The following is a 22,337-nucleotide window of genomic DNA, read 5'->3' on the forward strand; positions in this document are numbered from 1 at the left end:
AAGGAGATTAAAGAGAAAAGGAACAGGCAGTACATTGGGAGGGAGGATGAGGAGCAATCTAAGAGGCTGGGATGTTTTTCCTTTCTTCTGGATTAAGATACATCTGTATCTACATTCCTGGTTCTTCCCATTTCCAATGGACCTATTGCCTGCCACAGCTAGCTTCCTTTAAGACCTCTGAAATCTGGTAAGGTCAAAGACCAGCTGCAGCTGAAATGTGTAAGAATTATGTGCTTGCCACTGGAGCCATGGTTCCAGCAGGCAACACAGGCCAGACCTTGCAACGAGAAACTTTGAGTTTATTTATTTATGGGCAGTTGCAAGTCCAATTATTGCTTAAAAAATGTAGTCCACCAGAGCTTGGCATTTGGGAAAATTTAAATATAGGCACTGTCACCATAACTAAATTAGCTGTTTATTTACAGCCCTATGATTTTTATGTGGAGTGTATATTAGGGTTTACCAACTTTCATGCTCTATTCAGAGTCCTTGGTGTTTTTAGTTTTACCTACTGGAAAAGGAACATGAAGAAATTTCCTTGTTTTCCTTAATACAATTCCAAAACCACTATTCCATACATTATTATGTGAGTAGTTTATGAGACTACAAAATACTAATTTAAGAAACAAATGTTCATTTAAAAAGCTTGATTCAAAAAAATACTGATCATCATTTTGTCAAGGAGTTGATAGGAAGTAATTATTTACATGAAACTTTTGACATTCATCCCCAAGCCAATGGGAAAAATCAGAAGCAATTTTTCTCCTAGAAAATCCATTCTAATGATGGCAATACATATATCTTCATAATCATTCTCATTCAGACAGCAGGGTATTACTAACCACTTTACATATGGAGAAACTGAGGCTCGTATGTTAAACAATTTGCCTAATATGATTAGTAATACAGCCAAGACTAAATTGGGTTTGTAGACATTTAGGCTAGTGTACCCATCACTTGACTATTCAGAATCTCCAAATACCAATGAGTCTATCCAAACCTTTCCTTCAATTTTTTCATTTCATTATTGAGCTTTCCTAATGTGTGAATAATTAACATACAAATATCATTAACATTAAAAGATAAAGTAATAGATTCATGATTTGTTTGTAAAAATGTCTAAATGCCTTAATATTAGCATATTTAATACTTCTCAACAGAGAAAAGAATACAAATCAAAACTCTATTCCAAACAGGCTATTGCCTGGAACATGGATACTTCAGTTTTTCTCAAAAATTTTATATATGCTTTTATCATTTATGTCAAGATACTAATAATATCCATAAAGGAAATATAATTCAAACAATGAAGGAATTATGTGAATTGACTCTGAAGATGTGGCTTTCAAACAACAATTCAAAGTGGCAAGCAAAAGTTGTCCTAATACCAACCACAGAATTATTAATAATGCATAGGATCACTTTCATATCTATAGCTATATTCCTGGGAATCGATTTACTTTTACTTTTCATCTGCTAATCCCACAGGTTTGGTATCTTGAAATTGGCAAGTCAATGTGCTTACAAGTATTTTGTGTTCTTGGAATGTCCTTATTAAGGAAAAACCCCTCTTGAATTTCTATGAGTTATTTCTCTTTATAATTCTGCTTGGCAACTAGCTGCTGCTTTCTAAGATTTTTCAAATAGTCCTTCCATCAAGAAGACACAGGCCAGCTGGAATTTCCAAAGTGGGGGTCTCCAGTTTGTTGTATATCCATTATTCAGAGGACTCCTCTGGACTTCCCAGGTTTGTGCTTTCTTTGGGAGCCTCTGAGTTGGCCTCTGGTATGGCACTGGATTCTGAAGCCTCTGGTTGTAAACTGTCTCCATCCAGGACAATGTCTTCAGGATTTGGTGGGGGTGGACAGAAGTCTTCATTAGGGCAGATTTGCTGGAAAAGTGTTTCAGCCTGGCCAGAAAAGACAGGACATAATAGCTTTTGAACATTAGCTTAAAGTGTACATGCATTTTGTGCTACTACCTAAAAAATTTTAAGAGTTACTCTTAAAATTTTCTTCAGCCAGGTTATAGTACATTACCAGTATATATGAACTTGAAAGTGCTTTCAGAATTCTGTAAATTCTTCCTAAAATTTTATACATGTACTTAGGTCCACTCTTGAAAGATGGAAGTGCTTGATCGAATTCATTATCAACTGTTCATATTACTGAGAATTTAAGCAGATTCATTCTATATATTAAGAGAAGTACAATTTCCCTTAATATTCTCTATATAATTTTCCAAAGAGCCTATTTGTGATATATGTACAGCCTAATTTAGCTATTAAAATAATTTTAATAAATCATTGGTCAAATCAAGAAAGTGCTTTATTGTTCAACTATTTGCTTTTCAGATATCGTTTCCCTCCTCTCTGTACTTTAAGGAGTCTAATGTGGTATTTAAGTTCATGGAGTCTGAGCAGATGGCCTCAGTGTGAAGTCAGGCTCTGCAATTTAGCAGCCTTGTGATTTGGGGAATGCTAATTCAACTTTTGAGCCTTGTTTTCCTCATCTATAAAATGGCTATCATATAGAGCTCTATCTATGATAGCTATTGTTATTCTTAATAATAATATATGTAAAATGTCAAGAGTTAATCTGTAGTTAGTATGACAAAGTAAGAGAATTTAAAAAACCATAATCTTAACATCATAATAATGTGTGTGTGTGTGTGTGTATGAAATCAATGTGGCAGGTAGCATTACTATTCTATTCTAAATAGAGTCCCTCTTTTATTGTGATGAACACACCTTACTGTCAGATGCCAGAGTGCTTACACTCTCTATTTTCAATAAAATAAGGAGCCCTTAATGGGTTTTAAGTTAAAGTTACATGCTCCTTTTAAAAGCTATAATGTGACTCTATAACAGCAGAAACTATGGTTTTAAATATTTTTTAGAAAATATTTACATGTCAACTACTCAAATATGCTGTTATAGAGTCATAAACAAAATTATACAAAATTATAAGAAATATTTTTAATATGGGACCAGCAGTTGGTGTAATGGCTATGTCGCTGGACTCCCATGTAGTCGATCATGGTTCAAGTCCCAGACCCAGTGGCTTAAACTCACGCCAGGCGTGTGTGTGTGCATGCCCAAGAACCTGAGAGGAGAATGGAGAAGAAGGGATTGCGGCGTGGCCATCCTCCCCGGGGGGTGATTTCTCCCTTTTCATCTCTCTGTCTCTCTCTGTCTTTCTGGCTAGCACACATGCCTTATAACAAAAACCTCTCCAAAAAAGAAAAAAAAATGGAATATTATCTTTAAAATTCAGTATTTTGAAATTTTGAAAGTTGTTTATTAACTGTCAAGAACTATGGAGTATGAGCAAAAACATTTTTTGATATGTAAAGTGAATGTTTGTGGAAAAATGTAAAAATAAATAAATTAAAAAATACATAAATAAAAAAACTAAATGACATAAAAAAGTAAAAAAAAAAAAGAAAATGCTATAATGTGTTTCTGTACTGCTCCACCCTTCTTCCTGATGTACATACAAGGTTATCCATTAGGCCAAGAGTTAACAAACTATGGCCTAAAGGCAAAATCTAACCTGACATCTAGTTTTGAAAATACAATTTAATTGGAACACAGTTATATGCATTCATTTACCTACTGTCTATGGCTCCTTTTGCAAGATCATGGCAGGGCTGAGTTGTTGTAATAGAGACCTAACAGGCTGCAAAAACACCCAAATTTACCATCTGGCAGTTAACAATCAGTAGCCTCCTGTATCAGATGATTAAAGCAAATAGTCTGTTTCTTTTTGGAGAGGTTTTTGCTATAGGGTACGTGCGCTCGCCAGAAAGACAGAGACAGAGAGATAGAAAGTGAGAAATCACCCCCAGGGGGGATGGCCACGCCACAATCCCTTCTCTTCTGTTCTCCTCTCGGGATCTTGGGCACGCACGCACACGCGCCCGGAGTGAGTTTTAAGTCACCGGGTCCGGGACGCGAACTGCGGTCGACTACGTGGGAGTCCAGCAACATAGCCATTATGCTAACTGCTGGTCCTAAGGCTAATAGTCTTTGGGGATGGGTGAAGGTGTAATAAACAAAGTTTTGATCTTCTGTGTGGACAAGGAAAGGAAGATACTTTCTTTCCCTTTTGGGTATGCATCGAGGGTCTATTTTTGAAACTTGAATTTATAATGGGTATATGTTTAAAAACTTAACATATTTAATTGACAAGTAAATTGTATGCTCAAGGTGTACAACATGAAGATTTGATGTACAGTGTATGACAGTTACCATGATCAAATTAATTAATACATCTATCAGCACCTATGGCTAAAATTTTGTGTGCATTTCTGTATGTATGAGTGTACATGTGTATGTGTGTGTAGTGAGAAAACTTAAAATCTTCCCTCTTATCACATTCAAGTAAATAATCCTGTCATTTGTGACAACACAATGAACCAGGATTAAAAGCACAGGAAAAAAAAATCCTCATGATTCCATATATATATATATATGGAATCTAAAAAAAACCAACTCAAGAAATAGGGGGGAATAGGCTGGTTGCCAAGGATTGGGGTGCGGGAATGGGGACATGTTGGTTAGAGTACAAACTTTCAGTTATAAGATAAATTCTGGGGATATAATGTATAGCATTGTGACCACAGTTAATAATACTGTACTAGGGACCAGCAGTTGGGGTAATGGCTATGTCGCTGGACTTCCATGTAGTCGACCGCAGTTTGAGTCCTGGACCTGGTGGCTTAAACTCACACCGGGTACATGTGCATGCATGCCCAAGATCCCTAGAGGAGAATGGAGAAGGGATTGCAGCATGGCCACCCCCTGGGGGGTGATTTCTTGCCTTTTGTCTCTCTCTGTCTTTCTGGTGAGTGCACGTGCCTTATAGCAAAAACCTCTCCAAAAAAATAATATTAATAATACTGTACTATATACTGTAGCTAGTTTGAAATTAAACCTCACAGATGCCTACTTTGCTCTTCACCCTGGGAACTCATTATAGCTCTTTGCTGGAGGTATTTAGTCCCCATTGTAAAAGCAGAAGGACCTAGGTCAGACAAAGCCCTTACCTTGAACTTCAGTTCCCTAATGGTCTCTTATCTTACAGTTCTACTTTGCCTGTAGTTCTCTCTCCCTTTTAGTCTGCATACAAACAGTCACCAAATCCTGTCAATTTTATCTTCTATTTCTTGATTCTATGCTCCTTCCCCACTGACATAGCCCAGGCACACATTAGCTTTCACCTAGACAACTATAATAGTCTCAGTCTCCTTGCATCTCCAGTTCCCCACTGTAATCCATCTCCATGTGACCCTCAGAGTGGTCTACAGAAAGTGAAATTCTGTATGTTCTACTCTCCAGCTTAAAATTCCTCACTAACTCCCATTACCAATAGGATAAAATCCAAGAGTTCTATTATGGCATGAAAATTCTTTAAGCCTCCCTTCTCTGGCTTTATCATCTACCACTTAGCCCAATGTCCACTGGTCAGATTTTCTGCTTCACCAATACTTGCTTATTTGTACCTTCTTAAACATATCATGCTTACATCCTGGGCTAGTGAAGAGACTATTCTTTACATCTGAAAAGTTTCAATACTATTGTCTTTCATTTGGATGAAGAATTGCTACTTATCTATTGTATCCCTTTCTGCAAAGTTCTCTGATGCCTAAGATAGAGCTTGCTGCTTCTCAGGTCCGGGACTCAAATTGCAGCTGACTACATGGGAGTCCAGCAATGTAACCATTATATCATCCGTTGGTCCCAGAATGTCAATAATTTTTAAAATTATATATATGAAATAAATTTTAAAACTTTATACTATACAAATACTGGGTATAATTATAATAATTAGTATACTTATCAAAACTACTACTTTTACTCTGTGTCTAACACCTTGCCTCCCTTTGCATCCTCTCTACAGGGCAAATTTTCCCATGTACCCTCCCTAGTCCCTGTGGCTAGGTTCCACTCTATTTTCATATATCATTGTCACGAATAACCTGTCTTCTGAGATTGCCACCATCCGCAGGCTGCTACATTCCCCTTTCTTGTGTTCTACTTGCTTGTGGAACTTACATCTTTAGCCCATCTGTCCCTGGAATTTGCTGATGACAATTTCCTACAGTCAGATTCAAGACTTTTCCAAGTCTCTCCTGTAACTGCTTAGGGTAAACTGCCATGTTTTGGAAGGTCTACCTAATGCATCTTGCTTTTAAGGTTTTATTTATTTCCTTCATGAAACAGAGAGACAGACAGACAAACAGAGAGGCACTCCCAAAAGTCTTCACACCACAATCCACCCCCAGTCTCAGCCAGCCTGGATCATGAGCACAGATAGGCCAACTGTGAATAGAGAGGTCCCGAGGCACAAACCTGGGCCTAATGTTTCTTGATCTGCTGCATTTCATCTGCCAAATATACCACGTTATAATCCTAGAGTAGATAATTGTCAATTTTTAATTCTCCTCACCCTTTTTAAACCAGAAGTTAGCTCAAAAGGTGAAGTTTCATGTGGTTTAAAAAATTAAAAGGGGGGGCAGCAGATCGTAATGGTTACATTGCTGGACTCCCACATGGCACCATAATGCATTTAGGAAGTATCCACATTCACAAGTTGAAAGTAGCACAGTACACGGGATGAGTATTCAAGTGCTCAGATTCAACAGACTAGAGTTTAAATCTTGGCTTAAAAATTACTATGTTATCTTTGGACAAGCTATTTGTCTTAGCTTCTTTATCTGTATAATGGGGTTGTCATGAATACTTACCTCATAGGATTATTCTGAGGAACAAATGAGGTAAAATATATAAGATACTAAGGATAGTGTCTAACACAAAGAAACTGTTCAAATGAATGGTAACTACATAAAATATGATACCTAAAATTGTTCTTTCCTTCAATGTCATAAAAAAGAAAGTGAATGACACTGTAATATATGAGCAACTTGATAGTTCATACAATCTATAAAGCTAGCCTCCAACTTACAAATGGACTGTATGCCAATAGTCACAAATGAGTTTATAATTTGTCCATAAAACGACATTTTAAATGGTGTTTAAATTGTTGGTGGTTAGAGCTAGCCCAACTCAATATCAGCCAATATAACCCATTCCATACCTGAAGCATAATACAGTGGTATAGTACTACTGAATTATTCTTGTTCCCATGCTAGTCACAACTCCTAGTGGGTCAGGGATCCTGAAGGAGGAGTAAGTTATCTATGTCATGGGAATGGGGATGATGTGACCAATCTGTTTATTCAATACATAAAGAAAAATGGGACACTACCTGAACCAAGAAAAGAGATGTCATGTGTCACAAAAAGTCACAACTATCACATAGGCTAGCATCATTGTAGTGATAACAGGGAAAGTTTTGGTGTGCTCTTGTACACAATTTTAGTAGCAAGTATTAAACACAGATCACTTTATATTTTCTGTGTATCTTCAAATCATTAACAGTTTCATAAGGGAGTAAGGTCTACATTATTCAAACTGTACATTTACAAATAAGGAAAGATCTAAATGTGCTGGCTGGTAAAATTAAGCATTTTACCTCCTTAAAAAGAGAGGGGGGAAAAGATGTAGGGGGTTGGGTTTCATACCTGGGGGCAAAGTGTATGTGATGTTCTGAGAAGTTTTATAGATAATAATCTTAATTTGGAAAATGGAAATCACCAATTAGTGGTCAGGATAATCTTAGAATGACATACTGAGATTAGAACACAGTTTATCTGAACAAACTGACTATAAATATTATCGATGCTCTTTAGTGCAAGCACTATACTATTTCACCCAAAACAGATACATGGGGTTAAAAGCTATATAAAAAAATTTAAAAGTACTTACATTTAATAGCATATAATAATTAGTACCCATGGGGCCAGCAGGGGCATGGTGGATAAAGCACTGGATTCCCACATGGCTAATTGTGGTATGAGTACTGGACCCAGTGGCTTAAAAATTAGGCCAGGCACATGTATGTGCATACTCAGAAATCCAGGAGGAAAATGGAGGAGAAGGGATTACAACATGGCCATCCCACCTGGGGAGGGGGGTGATTTCTCACTTTCCCTCTCACTGTCTCTGATTTTCTCTCCAAGGGGTGGTAAACCCCCATGTGGGGAAAAAAAAAAAAAAAAAAAAAAAAAAAAAAAGAACCTTAAAATAAATAAATAATTAGGACCCAAACTAGTATTACACTGTTTTCTACTGTGATAACACTTTACCTCTGAAAGTTATCTTTTTGGGAAGCAAATTATTTCATGATAAAATTATATCTTAATTATAATCTTCCACTGTGCAGTTTAGATCACATTAATACTTGTACTATACACCTTTATTTAAAAGGCCTTTCAGTTTGGTTTATAAAAATTAGTTAACTTGGGGATAAAAATGACCTAAGTTGCCTGGCTAAAACAGGCTGGCAATGTTTGCTTGGAAAAAAATTGGAATATCAAAGTAAAAATGACTCAATCATTTTAAGCCACAAATGGAATCTTGAAGCATGTTGAGTTTCTATTAAACTAATATAATGAATTATGAATGAGAGATGTTACTTCTTGCTTTTATTTGATGTCACTTGCTGAATATGATTATCCAGGATAATAGTACATTAGACTCTGAAGAAGAGAAATGAAGAATTTTGGCAAAAAAAAAAAAAAATTAAATGTCTAGACAATGGTCATAATGCAGAGCCTTGCTGCTATGACTAAAAATTAGATTAAAGGCTCAAAGTACCATTTGCTACTATAAGATCCTCACCACTGGTGCCAGAGAAAGTTTCAGCTATGGTCTAATAGTAATGTTAAATTACTGATTTATTGCTTTAATGAACAGATGCGTCAATTCTACCTTTGGAAAGTCTAGATTTCTGCCTCAAAAAACATTTTGTTTTTTTTTTTAATTCCTTTAAAGAGCAGAGAAGTATATTTATATATGCATATGAGTCTCGGCTCTACAGAATCATAGTTCACTTTTGGCAGCTTGTATCAGCCCATACCTCTTCATAGCCCTGACTAGAAATATTGTCACAAAATTTCACCTCAATTCCACACTCACCAGGGACTTTAATGGTAGCTCTTTTTTTTGGGGGGGAGAGGTTTTCGCTATAGGGCACGTGTGCTCGCCAGACAGACAGAGAGAGACATAGAGACAGAAAGCGAGAAATCACCCCCCCCAGGGGGGATGGTCACACCGCAATTCCTTCTCCTCCATTCTCCTCTCGGTATCTTGGGCACACACACACGCGGCCGGCGTGAGATTTAAGCCACCGGGTCCGAGACATGAACCGCGGTCGACTACGTAGGAGTCCAGTGACATAGCCATTACGCTAACTGCTGGTTCCCAATGGTAGCTCTTGAGGGACATTGGCTAGTGGCAAAACATTAACAGAACCATGTGATTTGAGAAAAACCATATACGTTCTTTTTCAAGATAAAAAAAAGGCATTAAGACTACCACAAAATTAATTTTGCATGCCATACTAGTTAGGCTCTTCTTAAAATGGCTCAGGTTATCAAGGGCAAAATAGTTTGTGTAGTTCAAATAAATACACTGAGAGGCCAACTGTTTTAAATTAAAACCAGTATTTCTTTCGAGTACTCACATTACAAATTTATTTTTATAAATATGAATTCCTAACATCTTTCACCTACAGTCTCACAATGGTCTGTTGCACATAATTATACTCAAGGAAATAAAAATATCTGACACTACATTTTAAGTATGTTTAAAATGGCTTTGTAGTTCACAGAAAAATAATTTAGGAACAAATGACAGGGATGGTATTCAATGAGAGTACTTTTCTAACTTATTTCCCTTCTCCCAGAAGAAAATAATTACTTTCCTATCATCAAATTCTTTCTATAAAACTGAGAAAGACTCACAGGCTTACCTGCTTGACTGCATTCTCATTTCCTAAACCACAGTCTGCACCAGAGCAGACATGAACATTGGATGGTAAGCCATTATAACAGATCCTGCTGATGTCTGAGGAATCTCTCATATTGAAGTAAAGAGCCCATAGAAGTCTTGGCTTTTCAACTTCTTCATTTTCTAAATGTAGAAAGAAATTTTATTTACATTCTAAACCATAATATTCTTGTCAATTACTACACTACGTAGCTAATTAGCAATAGTCATAACTAGACATTATAGTAAAGCTTTATAAGTAAACGATTAGTACATTTGCATTCACATACTTAATATATGTTCATGATATCTCATGTAATGATGGTTTTCCAACCTAAGACAAGTTAAAGTTTAAAAATTATTTTTATTAATAAGTTAATTAGATTTAACACTAATCATTCTTCTTTGGATTTACATTACTTCTCACCAATATCAAGCTTAAAACCATCTGTAAAATATCTCTATGAAGTGAGAAAATACCACAAATTGATTTTATGTTTCAAATGGACAAACTGACATGATAAATTATACAGGAAATCAATAGTATGTGCTTATGAAATGTCCAGAACAAGCAAATCTAGAGACAGGAAGTAGACTACTTGTTACATAGGGCTGGGAGAAATGGGATAAATGAGGGTAACTGCTAATGAGTATGGGGTTTATTTTGAGGATAATGGAAACATTCTAAAATCGACTGTGGTAATAATTGGACAATTCTGAGAATATACTAAAAATCTTTGAATTTTACAATTTAAATGGGTGAATCATAGGGTATATGAATGATATCTCAATAAAGCTATTATTAAAAACTAGTATATGCAGTATTGAAACTTTGGTATCCTAACTCACATTCCAATACTTTGTCCTAATGGATTTAAAAATTAATCACAACCAACAAAAACATAACAAAAATGAAGTTATAAGTCGAATATCATTTTGAGCACAGGTTCTTTCTACTACTCAACAGCAAGAATCTGTTATGTATGTTAGGCATTGAGTTAGGAACTGGGGGTACACAGGTGCAACAGATTTAGTCCTTACTCTCCTCCCTTTTTATTTTTTGTTCCATAATACAAGGTCTAGGACACAAGAGATGCTCAATAAATAATTTCGGAATGGCTTAAATCCTGTTCTTAGGTAGAATCAAAGTATGATGACCTTATACAAAAGTCCAATCTTATTAACCTCAGTGACTAAAGTTTATTTATTGCTATCTTGATAATAATTTCTCTGCCTCTCTTTTTTTTTTTTGAGAGATTTTCACTGTAGGGCGCGTGCGCTCGCCAGACAGACAGAGAGAGACATAGAGACAGAAAGCGAGAAATCACCCCCCAGGGAGGATGGTCACACCGCAATCCCTTCTCCTCCATTCTCCTCTCGGGATCTTGGGCACGCACGCACACGCGCCCGGCGTGAGTTTTAAGCTACCGGGTCCAGGACACGAACCGTGGTCGACTACATGGGAGTCCAGCGACAAAGCCATTACGCTAACTGCTGGTTCCCTCTGCCTCTCTTCTTTAGAAGTGTTGTAAGTAAATATTCTTTGGTGGAAAACAAAATACAGCTGTTTACTAACTAAAGAGTTTTGTTTAGCCTGAATCTGAACAAAAATTCAAATTCTGTACAACTATAGATGTTTATGAAAATTACCTAAAATCATCAGGAACTTTGTGAATCATAAAGAAAATGGTAAAGGTATCTAATTCATTATAGTTATTGTTAAGTTGATAATCAATGTAGAGAAACTTTCAGCTAATTGCAATATTTAATTAGCAAGAACATCCTATTCTCTAATTCAGGATACATAAAATTTCATTATATTTAATTTAAAATATCTCCACTATAAGAATACCAAACATGTTATTTTCCCAGTTCATCTGGAATAATCTATAATTATTAGTGTGATAAAATGAAAAAAAAAATTCTGAGTGGAAGGAGAGATCTCAAGGTGCCCCTTTCTGAGGCTAAAATCTGTAAGTTTAAAGGCATCACTAACTTCATGTAGGCTAGCTTCATTTGCACAATTTAGGTGGCAAAACCTATTTATTGACAAAATAAATGAACTCATATTTCACAGCTAAAACCATATGGTTTTTAGTAAATTGATTGGTGTTTAGTTTCACTAAATTTTATGGGAAGATACTTAAACATACTGCTCAGATTTGTCATATCAGACATGGGGAGCACTGAAAAGAAGTGGGCTAAGATCTGGAAGGCCTTTAATATTGGCTAGGTCATTTCTAAGCATATAGTAAGAGCTTATCTTATATTTCACAGAAGTTCCAGCTCAGAGAAAGGATTTCACTCAATAAAAGTTGGGGGAAATGAATAATCCAATAGATTAGAGGAAAGAAATTTCATAGAGGTTGAGCCTTTGAAAAGAAACCACGAGGAAGGTGAAAAGTTGACATAGGCTGAAGATAAATATTCTGGATACAAGGGAGTTATCAGACTCTGACCTTAAAACCTTCAAAGAGACATGTAATTGCTTCATCTTTCTTTGAGGTCAGCTAGAAGGCAGAGAGATAGCTGGAAAAATAACATGGAATTCTAAAGTGCACAATTGTCAAAAAATATTAAAGTTGCTGAGCTTTGGCTGGATGTCCATCACAAGTTGCTAGGAATAGAGGTGATTTTTTGCAATAGTTCATTTCACTCAATTAGAAAGTATGAAGGACTAAATAAGTAGTAGGTAATTAAGAGTAAGACCTTGGGCAAATTAAAGTACAGAATAAGGTAGGAGGAAGAAAAGAACAATACATGAAATGCATGCAAGAAATGTTCTACAGCTGCATGTCATCTTTAGGGAGGGTGAAGTGTTTTACTAACACTGGCAGAGCAGTGGAGACTGTCACAGCCCTGAGTCTGGATATAATATATACAGAATGGAACTAAGAGAAGACATTTGCCTTCATAGCTCAATAATTACTTACCAGCCACCAGCTTCAGACTACACCTATAAGGGGAATTTTAGTTTTTAGGCAGAGTTGCTTTTTGAGATTGAAAATAAATGAAACAGAGTGAGAGAACTCCATATGCTAAGTATAACAGAGGAAAAGAGAGAAGATGGTGCAGCAATTATACCATATATCACATGTTTCAAGACATTAATGAACTTCCTTCTTTACCCTGTATTGACAACCTCAGTTTTTTGGGTAAAGTAAGATATCATTCATGATGGTTTTACCAGTGAGACTGGAAAATACTGTTCACTTTTCAAACCTCTCTTAGTGCTCTGAAAGATATTCTGGAGTCTGGAAGAATTAATATACTTATGAGCAATGAAAGCAATGAAAATGAGCAATCACCTCATTTTCTCACCTGAAGAATCATGTTTATTTAGCATTAAAGCATCAAATATTTCTTGAGTCTAGAAAGTAGATATGGATTTAGGGATATCAGTATTCTTTTTTATTTATATATTTTTAAATTTGCCAGAGGGTGCATGCACTTGCTGGAGAGGGATAGAGAGAGGGAAAGTACCCCACATGAAGCCTGGACACACCACAATCCTTTCTCCTCTATCTCTCCCCGCATTTAGGATTTTGGACATGCACATACATGAACCCAGTGTTTCTCAAGCCACCAGGTTTGGGACTCAAACAGTGCAGTCAGCCCTCTGGGATCCAGTCACCTTAACCACCAGACCACAAGCTAGTCTTATCTTGGATGTTCTTAAAGGATCCCAGTAGGCAGCACTCTTAGAAAGTATTAACATAACTGCTTCTTGAACCATAGCATCTCTTAAGGGCTCTTGCTGATCTCTTAAAAAGTGAAAAAGTAAGAAAGAAAGGAAATACTTTCAGAACCCTACTGGTGTGTCACAGATACACTGGCAAAGAAGTACTATAGTTGATAAGAGAATACCATTTTTTTCCTCAGAAATAAACTACCTTGCAAGGTGACTAAGCTGACTTTCACAAAGGCTTATAAAGCACAACACCATACATAATGTAGAACTAAAAATAAATAAATACATACATACATACATAAACAAACAAGTAAATAAAAGAAAGAAAGAAAGAAAGAAAGAAAGAAAGAAAGAAAGAAAGAAAGAAAGAAAGGAAGCCTGAATAATGTTATTCCTTTGGTACATGTTTTAAAATAAAATATTCACAATGCTCTAAAGCATAACGGTTTTGTAAGACTGTCAAATAATCAAAAAATAATAAAAGCCATCAATCTGTGGAAATAGGGCCTTTTGCTACAGAGAAGAATGTGCTTTAATGTATTAAAAGTTCATACTGCTCATAAAGTTCCTTCTTCCTCATTTAGGCAGGAAAATGAATTGAGTTCTCTTCTCCAGGTGACTTTGCCTCTTTGACCTGCCATGGCCCAGTGCTCACTTTATCTGGTGATTCATTTTCAATAACTCCAACAGTATTTGTTCTGACATTTTAATTAAAATATGACCACTACCTCATCCTGATGATAAAAAGGCCTATGTGTCAGTGAAAACTAGCTTTTCAGTGCCTCGGTGCACCTGAGGACCCCTCTGAGCACATAGTTCATACTAAAGAATTTCACTCAGGTTCTAAACAATACATCATTTCAAAATGGGATCACTTTAACCATTAAGATAAATGTTTAAAAATCTAAAATGGCTAGAGAATGCTAAGTAATGAACATATAATTTCTTCTATCCTGATTTTTTACAAAAGTAAATTAAATACACTTAACAAGTAAAGACTAAAAATTCAAGAGTCAAAGTTAGTGTCTTATTTGGAGCCACCACAAAATGAAATTACAACAAAAAACTATGACAAATTTCAGAAATGATAATGAAATTCAGGGGTTTTATATGAAAGGTGTAAGTGTATCTATATTTAGAAATATTTTCATATGCCATCATTTTATGTTAAAAATTTTAACTATAATGCAAACACTTGAGACTTTCACATAAAGAAAATAAAAATATGAAACAAATGCAACTCCGAACTAAAGTAAAGTAAGTTTTCAGATTATTGTACTTTATTTGGGCAGCTCTCATACAAATTCATTACACTGATAGTTTCTAAGAATGAAGCAGTTTGTCTTCTTTTGCAAATATCAACGTCCCTCTGCGCATCACCTCTGCTTTAAGAAAACAAACATCACACATAGGAGATGAGCTAAAGGGAAATAGAATAGGTAGGAGTAAATAAATGATTGTCAGAACAAACAGAATATCCAAAGAAAATGAAGACATATGGATCAATGGGAGAAAGTGACCAAAATTCAAATGGATATGCAAATCCTATACTGAAAGTCACCTTCACATAAAATATAATCCATCTGGAATCTATTTTTTGATCACTTATGCACAAAATATACCATATTTGCTCTACTTCTATGGGGAGAAAATTTAAAAAAATCCTTTTCCATCACGAATAAATAAATTATGAGAGTTAAATTTTATTACATCACTAGTAATCTATGCATTAAAATACAATTATTAGGAAGGAGTGCCACATTTGCTAATTAATATTTTAATCTTTTGTCAGTTTGATCAACTTTTACCTTAAAGGAAAGGAAGAGAAAGAAAACCAGAAGGAAAAGTTCTCCATATCCACATCAAAACTGAAGGACTTCCTGATAGTCTTCTCTGTGCATGTGAGCATATATGCATTTAAATATACATTTCGTGTTTAATTATACATGTTTTGTGTGTGTGATGTGTATTTTTCTTTTAATATTGGAGCGTGAACATTTTTTCCTATGTTGGGGCAGACACCGTGTTCAACCATTTTAGTAAACATCAGACTTGTTGCTGAATATGCCACATTTCAGTTCAGGTTGCAGAAACCCTCACAATATATCTGAGAGTAATATAATGGTTGCATTTTCTTTACATAATGAATCACTTAATCATGATTATTTTTCTTACCTATTTCCGTTTCAGTATATGGAGTAAACAATTTCTGTACAACTGGTTCTAAATCTTCTCTTGCTGTTTTAGAAGATGTACAAGTCAAATGAACCAAATCTGTTAAAAAAATGATATATTGAGTTCCTGCTTATCACAAATTTGTTTAACTCATATTTAAGGTACTAAAGTGTTACTGTAGGTAATGGAGAACTGAGCAAGTCATTGCTCCTGCCTTGAAGAAGTTTAAAATCTAATGATAAAGACACATGTAAAAACTCTAATACCATATGTTCTCACTCATATATGGATGCTACACAAGTTTATCTCAAAAAAGATGAGAGTAGAATAGTGGTTACCAGAGGCTGAGTAAAGTAGGTACTAGAGAGGGATTGCTTAACAGATACAAAACTGCATTTAGAAGGATTAAGTTTTTGTGTTCTATAGCACAGTAGGGCAACTATAGCTAACAATAATTTGCTGTATATTTAAAAATAGCTAGAAGAGAAGATTCTGAATGTTCCTAACACAAAGAAACAATAAATGTTTAAGGTTTTCAATGTGCTAAATATCATGATTTGATTATTACTTATTGCATACAGGCATCAAAATATCACAATGTAACCCATAAATATGTAAAATTATTCTGTTAATTTTTAAAAAACCCTAACATTATGATATGTGTTAACTAACAGTTAAAAGAAAGCAAACAAAGACTCAAGAAGTAGCACTTGATGTTAATTTTGTAAAACTACAGAGTAAAAAAGCAAAGAAAACCATTCCTTCACAGAAAAGAGCTTGGGTTAGCCTTATGAATATCCTAAAGAAAATAGACAAGGAATTGCTAACCAAAATAACTGTGCAAAACAGGCAAGAAATGGAGTACCCATTTACCTAAGAGAACACACTTCATATAGTTCAGACAGAAGAATCCATTTATACACACTTGCCGATAGGTTAACACAAATATCTGTTCAATACAGGGTACTCTAAAAACCTTTTCGGGGAATACTGTTGGCTTAGTTTGAATCATACATAAGCTTAAAAGTCTGAAAATAAAAAAGAAAAAAGAAAGTCCATGACATGGCCCAAGTTGAAACAGTTTTGGGAATTCAAAATCATTTCCTTTTGTGTATACAGATTCATGGGTCTTGGACCTTCGAGAAAGTTAGAGAATATCATGTGCAAAAACAAGCCCTTCACATTAGTGAAATACTGTAGCCTATCTCTTGTTAGAACTCCTAAAGGTCTATGCACATATGTAAATAAAAGAAAAAAAAGTTCTATCTATTGAAATAATGGACTAATGGAATTACCAAATGAGAGAAATTCTTATGTTCCTGGAAGGGGCTTGCTTGGGGTGGGAGATAAAAATGAATAGATTAGAGAACAGTAAGAAATTTCTCCACCTGCTCTACCAGTAGAAAGATACACCATGTTTCCAAGAGGTTATTTCACACTACTAGAATTTTGTTTTAAACGCAGGAAGATAGTTCAAATATTATCATGCAAGCTTACATCAGAACAAGATTCTCATCATCAATATTCATTCTATATTCAACTATTCTAACCAATATTTAAGCATAAATTGAGGGATACCTAATAACCATGTGAGCTAAAATCAAATTTTAAACTTTTGTCCCACGGGTCCACCAGAGAAAAGTGATATTTTAGGAAGGTGCATGATGTATTTATGGCCTAATGAAAGATCTAATGAAATAATTGTTTTTACATGAATTTAACAATGATTCCCATTGGTTCTAGGATACGAAGGGACTGTAAAAAGTTCTTAGAGGGGCTGACCCCAAAGTACACCAATTGCATATTGCATACAGGTATCAAAATATCACAATGTAACCCATAAATATGCACAATTATTGTATTAATTTTAAAGTACAATAAGCACGCCAATTAGGTGCTATGTAGAGGAAGCTAGATCCTACATGGTCTACTTGGGTTCAAGGCCCATTAAACAAACTCTTCTAGCTTAACAATCACGCAGGCACATGTACACACACCCAGGATCCTGAAGGAATAGAGAACTGAAGGAAAAAGAATTATAGCATGATCAAGCCCCATTAGAGGGTACTTTATCTCTCTCCCCGTCTCACATGCATGCACCCTCAGCATAAAAGAGTAGGTGGAAAAATAGAATTAAAGGGGCCAGCTAGTAGTATGGTAGTAAAGGCGCTGTATCCCACATGGTCGACTCCAGTTCAAGTCCCAGACCTGGCAGCCTGAAAAACATGTGCATGTGTGGGTGCTCAAAATCCCTAGAGGAGAGTGGATGGGAAGAGACTGCAGCATGACTACCCCTCTGTGGGTGATTTCTCACTTTCCCTCTCTCTGTGTCTCTGTTTCTCTCTGGAAGCACACATGCCCTATGGTAAAAAACTGAATTAAAGTATAAGTCAGTTTGGTACAAAAATGTTTTAAATCTATGCATCACTTCTTTCATAATATGTATTTTTATGAAATTTTTGAAGACTCCTCGTACTATAGAATGTATGGTAATTATTTTAAAAGATAATGAATTTCACAACAGAATTGTTCTTAATTAACTTAAAATTTTCAAATGCTGTATAAGTTTTGATGGGACTAACACTCCCTAGATAATTACTGAATTAAACAGGGTATGTGATTACCAAGGTCAGAAATTCCCTGATATAATATGAAAGAGAAATTGTCCTGTCCCTTATCTCAATCTCACAAAATGTTCATGCCAATGTTCTCAATATTTCAATTCTTCAATTAGTGCTTAATAGGGAAAAAATCCAGATAAACACAAATATAAATAATACAGTATATTTTAAAAAACATATTAATGGCTGAACTATTGGTTCTGTTAAACAGAATATATTTTAATGAAACACACATTAGTAAGTACAGTATATCCTTATGTTTCTTAACACAGTTAGTTCAAGAATGCTCTAAAGATTTCCAATAGTAAAGTCAAATTACCATCTTGTACTTAATGTGTTTATAGCACTTCTTAGATAAATCAAAAGACATTCATAACCTGAATTCTAATCTTAACTCAGCTTACGTGCTACTAGTACATTAATTGATCTACAAATTTAAGGTATGGACAACTGTTTTTTCCTCTAGACTTCCTAGGCCCTGTTTCCTAGGTACCTTCTTTGTATATTTAATACTGAATTAATTTTGGTTATCTAGACATCATATTGTTAATTGTGTCTTTTTTTAATTGAGTTATTTGCAAAATTGGCTTATCAATTTTTATACATATTGTAGGTCCTTTGTAGGAGAAAGTTTTAGAGATAATTTTTCTCTTTTCTGCTTGTCAAATACAACTTTTACTTACAGTGGGTGTTCAATAAATGTTTATTGCTAATGATAATTTGCTTCCCTGTAATGGGCAACCATTAAGTACTTAAATGCTTCAATAACCATGCAAGTGCACACCAATGTATCTATGTCTACACATGCATGGGGAAAATCTGACTAGTGTCTTTTACAAAATGTGGGCTTAATAATCTGATCTACCAGGTTAGAGAAAATGGAAGTTCTAACAGGAAATCCTTACATTATTTATATCTGCCTGAGAACTGCTCAAAGACCCTGGCATTTGATAGAAAGTGGATGAATATGGAAGATTTAATGCTAAGCAAGGAAGACAGACTATGAAAGACAGGCACTGTATGTCCCTGCTTAACATATACTGAATGTCTCTGGACTCCATAGCAGAAACTGAAAGATTGGAAGGTATAACAGCAAGGAGACCAACTGTAGATAACTACAGACAGTATAGAAGGGGGTAGGTAATAGGGGATGGGTAATAAGGGGTGGGAGAGGGGACCAGGGAAAAAACAAAACATTTAATAAACTAAAAAAAAAATAGATATCTGTTGATGATAACGTATAGGGTAATATCTTTGACTTGACTAATATGCAACGTATTTCTACTGGGAAAAACCATGTTGTATTCTATAAAGATGTTTAGTGATTAAATGCAAATTAAAAACAATTTTAAAGAATTAGGCAGGTTGGGACCAGCAGTTAGCATAATGGCTATGTCGCTGGACTCCCATGTAGTAGTCAACTGCTGTGTCCCAGACCTGGTGACTTAAACTCACGCCGGGTGCGTGTGCATGCGTGCCCAAGATCCAAAGAGGAGAATGGAGGAGAAGGGATTGCAGCATGGCCATCCCCCCTAGGTGGTGATTTCTCGCTTTCTGTCTCTCTGTCTCTCTCTGTCTTTCTGGCAAGTGCATGCGCCCTAGAGCAAAAAACTTCTCCAAACAAACAAACAAAAGAATTAGGCAGGTTGAATGAGACAGACTAGCTAGAAAAAAGTAGAACTAAACAACATTGGTAACTCCCTCCCATGGAGACTTGCAGTAATTCATATTTCCCACATGTGGCCACATTCTGCCTAACATATATTATTGTATTTTATTAAAATAATGGTTAAATGAGTCAGTTTCTACTTCTGCTCTCTATGTCTACGTTTGAAAAGTGAAAACAATAAATTAAAGTTTCATTTTGATGCAGCATGAAGAGCCATTTCTTTATAGTTAGTATAGTTATTGGAGTATAAAGTGGGAAATATTATTGTAATATCCATGTTCAAATACCAAATAAACTTATAATAACTTTTTTAAAAGCACCCAAAATATGTATCTATAGCATTCTCAAAGGATTTTTTTTTTTTGGAGGGGAAGAAAAACATTTAATGTACAGAAAAACAGAAAACTACTAGTCAATGAGAATTCATATGGTAATAACTTTTACTGGACCAAAATATAATGTATTAATACTGGGAGAAATAAATAAATAATTTAAAAATATTTATGGAAAAAACTTTCTAAAGAATTTTAAAGGTATATCTAGAATTAGCTATACAGCTAACATACACTGGTGCCCTGCATTATTTTAAGCATGTTACAAATATTATTTCATTTTACCTGTGCAACAGCCAATTGTTATCTTCACTTCACAAAGGAGAAAATAGAGGGACAGTGGGGTTAAGCAGATTTCCCAAGTCATAAAATTTATAAAAGGAAGTGCTGGGGATGCGAGCTAGAATTCAAGTCCAGGTGGCCTGCCTGCACAGCACCAACCTTCAAGTTACTAAATGGCATTATGATTGTAATAATCTCCTGCAGAAGATGCAGCCAGTCAGCAATTAAGGCAGCAACCTTCAAACTGGGATGTGCATGGAGACACATGAAGACTTTTTGCAATTTCTAATAACTACAATAGAGTAATTGTCCAGACATTCAACTGCACCTCTTTCCACTTCATTAAGTGAATGCATTTCAATAAATTTTATTTTTTGTGTTTAATAATTATTTATCAAAATCATAATATATGTATAATAGTTGGATCAATTTTGGACAATAACAGTCATACAAATGGACTTCAAAAAGTTCATGAAAATATGTATTATGAAAACACTGCATAGATTTAACAACTGTTTAAAGGCTTAATAAGCTATAAAGATGACAAAATGAATTCTCTATCACAGAAACTCTGTTGGCAATATACTTAGATTTGCATTGGCATTTAAAAAAACCTTAGCACAAAATAAGCTTTAAATTTCCAAAATGTAAGGTTATTCCTTGAGAAACTTGGATGAGTTACGAGCAGCATCACTGAAAAAAGAGCATCTAAAATTTAGAAGACAAAAATCACTCAACACAAAGCTAGAAACAACTTCCTATTCTCCAAGACTTGGTTTGCAACACTGGTTTCCTACAAGCTGTTGTTTTTAAACACATGAGAAGATAAATTTCTACACAGAATGTGCATGACTGTATATAATAATAAGTACATTTGAAAGTGACAAGACATAAGAGCTGAATGAGGATGCAGTGGTAAAACATGACATTCTGTGAGTATGACCCACGTTGAGTGTGTATGTTTGTTTGTGTGTGTGTGTGCGTGTGTGTGTGTGTGTGTATCCTGGAGACCTTCAGGAGTATGCTGCCCACGTCCTTGCCCATAATATGGGCTGGTTGAAGCTGGAGTAGATTCTGGTATTAGAATCCTGTTGGGGGTGCAGTTTTTCTCTCTTCTTCAAGGACAAAATAAACTTTTTTTTTTTTAAATGGCAAGCTTAATGTACAAGTAGCAGAATGACATCATACAGAATGGTTAAATGGTCTGTTAGTACTTCTGCTCACTATGTCTACATAGCCAAGTCAGTTTATCTCTCTGGTCTCAGTGTTCTCATGATTAAACAGACAAGTGGAATTAGTTCATACACAAAACTTCCTATGGTCTAAAGTTTTATGAAGCTAACTTCCTATGCATCAGCCATGATTCTTTCAATGATGGCATTGATCAAAACTGATGGCATTACAAATGCTAATATAAACCTTCAATGAATGCATGCTGAAAAAGGAAGCTTCTGAAGTTAGCATACATAGCAGTCATTCATTCTATACAGGTAGGCAAAATTGTTCAAATGTATTTAAAGAATCTTTATGTACAGGCTAGTCAACAAGTATGTTTTGTTGTGCAACCTAACAAAATATAGTAAGTATGTCTCAAAATTTATCTTCTTATAGGCATTAAGATCAAATGTATTTCGCATAATATAACACAAGTAAAAATATATAGCTGTCGGGT

General features: G+C 35.2%; 1 protein-coding gene across 1 annotated transcript in view; it reads right to left on the reverse strand.

Moving 5' to 3' along the window:
- Positions 1-6: 6 nt before the first annotated feature.
- Positions 7-22,337, reverse strand: part of CHM (CHM Rab escort protein) — a 225,283-nt gene continuing 202,952 nt past the window's right edge. Inside the window, exons 13-15 of the mRNA XM_006167014.3 lie at positions 15,762-15,860; positions 9,879-10,039; positions 7-1,909 (exon numbers count right to left, since the gene is read on the reverse strand). Coding sequence (XP_006167076.1) covers positions 1,718-1,909; positions 9,879-10,039; positions 15,762-15,860 — 452 coding nt within the window. The 3' untranslated portion in view covers positions 7-1,717. The remainder of the gene's footprint in view (positions 1,910-9,878; positions 10,040-15,761; positions 15,861-22,337) is intronic.

Source organism: Tupaia chinensis, unplaced genomic scaffold (genome assembly GCF_000334495.1).
Source record: "Tupaia chinensis unplaced genomic scaffold, TupChi_1.0 Scaffold144426_1, whole genome shotgun sequence".
Lineage (NCBI taxonomy): Eukaryota > Metazoa > Chordata > Mammalia > Scandentia > Tupaiidae > Tupaia > Tupaia belangeri.